The sequence below is a fragment of the Plectropomus leopardus genome, unplaced genomic scaffold (assembly GCF_008729295.1).
Source record: "Plectropomus leopardus isolate mb unplaced genomic scaffold, YSFRI_Pleo_2.0 unplaced_scaffold18548, whole genome shotgun sequence".
NCBI lineage: Eukaryota > Metazoa > Chordata > Actinopteri > Perciformes > Serranidae > Plectropomus > Plectropomus leopardus.
The window spans coordinates 1-3,259 of record NW_024619995.1 but is presented as its reverse complement, the minus strand read 5'-3'; the positions used below and the strand labels follow the sequence as shown (position 1 = coordinate 3,259).

General features: G+C 39.7%; 1 protein-coding gene across 1 annotated transcript; it reads left to right on the top strand.

Annotated features, from left to right (window-relative positions):
* Positions 1–285: 285 nt before the first annotated feature.
* On the top strand, positions 286–3,023 carry LOC121965088 (cholesterol transporter ABCA5-like; the record flags this gene model as incomplete). Its single annotated transcript, XM_042515256.1, has 4 exons — positions 286–400; positions 1,330–1,499; positions 1,756–1,942; positions 2,850–3,023. Coding segments are annotated over exons 1-4 (544 nt in total), but the record flags the coding sequence as incomplete, so codon positions are not given.
* Positions 3,024–3,259: the final 236 nt, after the last annotated feature.

Here is a 3,259-nt window from a genome sequence, read left to right as displayed (position 1 = left end):
GTTTACTCAGGTTTCAAAGGGTTAAATAGCTTGTGAAAAGGCATCTGAACGCAGAACAAAAAACTGATGTCAAGACAGATTTTAAAGAGTTTAAGTTTATATGTGTTTTCTCTTCTAAAAGGTGTTTTTTTGTTATTTCTTTCATATTAAAATGTTTCTGTTTGCGATGTGACAATAAAAACATTCGTTCGAGCTCTGATTGGTTCACTCTGCTGTCAATCACACGTAGACCAGCTCTGATTGGTTAACGTCACGCCTTGTGTTTGACAGGCGGAAGTAGCGACGTTAGAAAGCAGCAGCTCTGCTCGTTTTTGGGGATTTTTGGGACATTAAACATCGCGTGTAATGTGAGGCCGCTGACCCGCCGCTGAGGAAGGATATGCCTTAATGTATTTCATACGTGAGTACGTTAAATGTGTGTGTTTGTGTGTGTTTTAGAGCTCGGTGTCGGCTGTGTTGCTGTTAGCCTGTTAGCTCGATTCGGCTAAAACAAACGTCTCGTTCCTGGCGGTTTGTTTTGTGCACGGACTCGCGTGCACGTTTTTTCTAAATGTTCAGACATCGCGGGAACAATTTTAACCAACAGTTTGATGTTGTGTCGTGATTTCAGTCAGCAGAGCGGGTTAGCTCTCAGGCTAACAGCTAGCTGTTGAAGGTAACGAGCTAACCGATGAGACAGGTGACGTTACGACAGGTGTATCTGCGGAGAGACACCTGCTGCACGTGACATGATGTCAGCTGTCCACACAGCGTCACCTGAGTGTCAGACAGCCCCGAAACAGTTAACCGAGGCAGTGAGAGAAGCTGCAGCTCGCTGCCTCTGAGAGCAACGTTAGGGACTGTTCTCTATTTATCAGAGGAGGCGAAGTAGAGGACGAAATCCTGGAATAAAAAATATATATACAAACCCATTTTCTTTAAAAATCACCCAGAAAAAATGAAGAAAAAATGCTAAAAATCTTTAAAGTAGGAAAAAATCCTTCAAACTATTTAAAGAAAAAAAATTGCTAATAGATTTTGAAGAATAAAGAATATAGAGAAAAAAAATAATTCAAAAACATTTTTAAAGAAAAATTTTTTCTTGAAAAGTTACCAAACATTTAAGGAAAAATAAGTTGCAAAAAATGATTTACATGACCCTTCGTCCACCAGAAATTAGTTATTGGATTTGTGAACTGATGTTTGAAAGTCAAAAGTAGAAGATGATATTCTGGTGTCGACAAATGCTTCTTTAAATGTGTATGAATCCTGAACGAAGCTTGTTTTCTAAAAATGGATCAGGTGAGCTGAATGTCTTCTATTTTTTCTTTTTTTTTGTTTCTCGTGCAGCTGAGGCCAGCATTAGGGAGACGACTTCTCGTCCGTACGTCATCCAGATGAGGCATGCAGGAAGTATGCAGCCCGTGTTCAGACGAGACGCCGGAGTCTGGCACCAAACCAGAAGTCTTCTCTACAAGAACCTGCTGATCAAATGGAGGACCAAGCAGCAGAGTCTCCAGGTGCTCCGTCCCCCCACATGTCTCCGCTCTGCTGTCTGTAGCTTCATCTGTCACAACAACAACAACAACAAAAGACTTCAATGCAAGAAATGATAGAAAAATACTTAAAAATTATCTGAAAATAATTTCAAATATGTTCTTGTTTACTCTGCCGATGATACCGTTTTTACGGTGCACCTGTCGCTCCGTCTCCACGTTTGTTCATAAGCAGCAGCATCAGTAACAGCAGCACGTCCCTCTGTGTGTCTGTCTGCAGGAACTGATCCTCCCTCTGCTCCTGCTGGGCCTCCTCATCCTCATCAGCATCCTCAACCCTCACGTTTACTACGGAGGCATCAGCACCATGGAGCTGGAGCGCAACGACCTCTTCTTCAAGGGCCTGGGCTACACGCCCATCACCAACATCACCAACCACATCATGGAGGAGGTGGCCCAGGAGATGCGTACGTCGCCCTTCACGTTCACGCCTTCCCAACCTTCAGCCTCCATCATAAATGAGTTATTAGATTTTAGAACTTTAATCTTTGAAAGTCAATAGTAAATGAAATCCTGGATTCGACAAAAAGCCTTGGTTTTCTTTAAAAATTGCAAAAAAACCCGCAAAAAAATCTTACAAGAAAAAATTGCTAAAACTCTTTGAAAACAAAAATTACAAAAACAATTTGAAGAAAAAAACAAACATTTATAAAGAAAGAAAAAGTTGCAACAAGTCTGCAAAAATTAGTTGCATTACCCACTCTCCACCATAAATGAGTTATTTAATTTTAATCAAAAGTAGAAGATGAAATCCTGGTGTTGAAAAATGCCTCGGTTTTCTTTAAAGATCGCACACAAAACAAAGGAAAAACAGTTGCAAAAATATTATCTTATAGAAGTATAAGTATTATCTTAGTATCTTTAAGGGAAATAATTGAGCAAAAATGTATAAATAAAACACGCCTTCCAAATATGCCTGTTTTCTAAGATAAGTAAGGATAAAATATAAGCCTCGATGAGATGAGGTCGTCCTTTTTTAGTGTTAGTTATTAGTATTTATTAGACACACAGCGGGGAATTTTGCTTTATTACAGCAGCAAAGTTTATACAAGAGAAATAGAACAAAGAACAATATAAACAGTAAAAACAAGATGTAAAACTCAGCAGATTAAAAAAATATATTAACACCAGCCGCACATGGAAAATAGTTGCACACTGCGATAAATAGTTCATTTTGTGTGTGTGTGGTCTACTGGGAGTGACTGGAACCTTGACCTTTGACCTTTGAATCTTGTACTGAGCTGCTGTTGTATCAGACGTGAGGGTTGCTATGGAGACGAGGAGGTAACAGGATGATCATCTTTTCCTCCTCAGACCTGCAGGACAGTCTGGAGATGTTTGCCAGCGAGGAGGACCTGGAGAACGCCAGCCTGTACGAGCCGTCCAGCTACGTCGGCGTCGTCTTCATGGACAGCTCGGCCACGTCCTACCGGCTGCGCTTCCCGTACAACCAGCTGCCCCTCCCCAGCGACTACACTGAGTCTATCGGTACAGCCTCCGGATTTATACGTATTCAAGTTTTAAACATATTTTTAAGGGTGCGACTGTTTATGAATTTCGATTAATTTGTTCAATTAATCAGTTATTGATTTGGATTTATGATAATAATAATTTAATTTAATTAAATGTACCAAAAATAATATTAAAAATAATGTAGCAATTTATTGATCAAATGTAACATAAATGGATATTGCACTTATCTGTTAACTTACTTTTCTATTTAG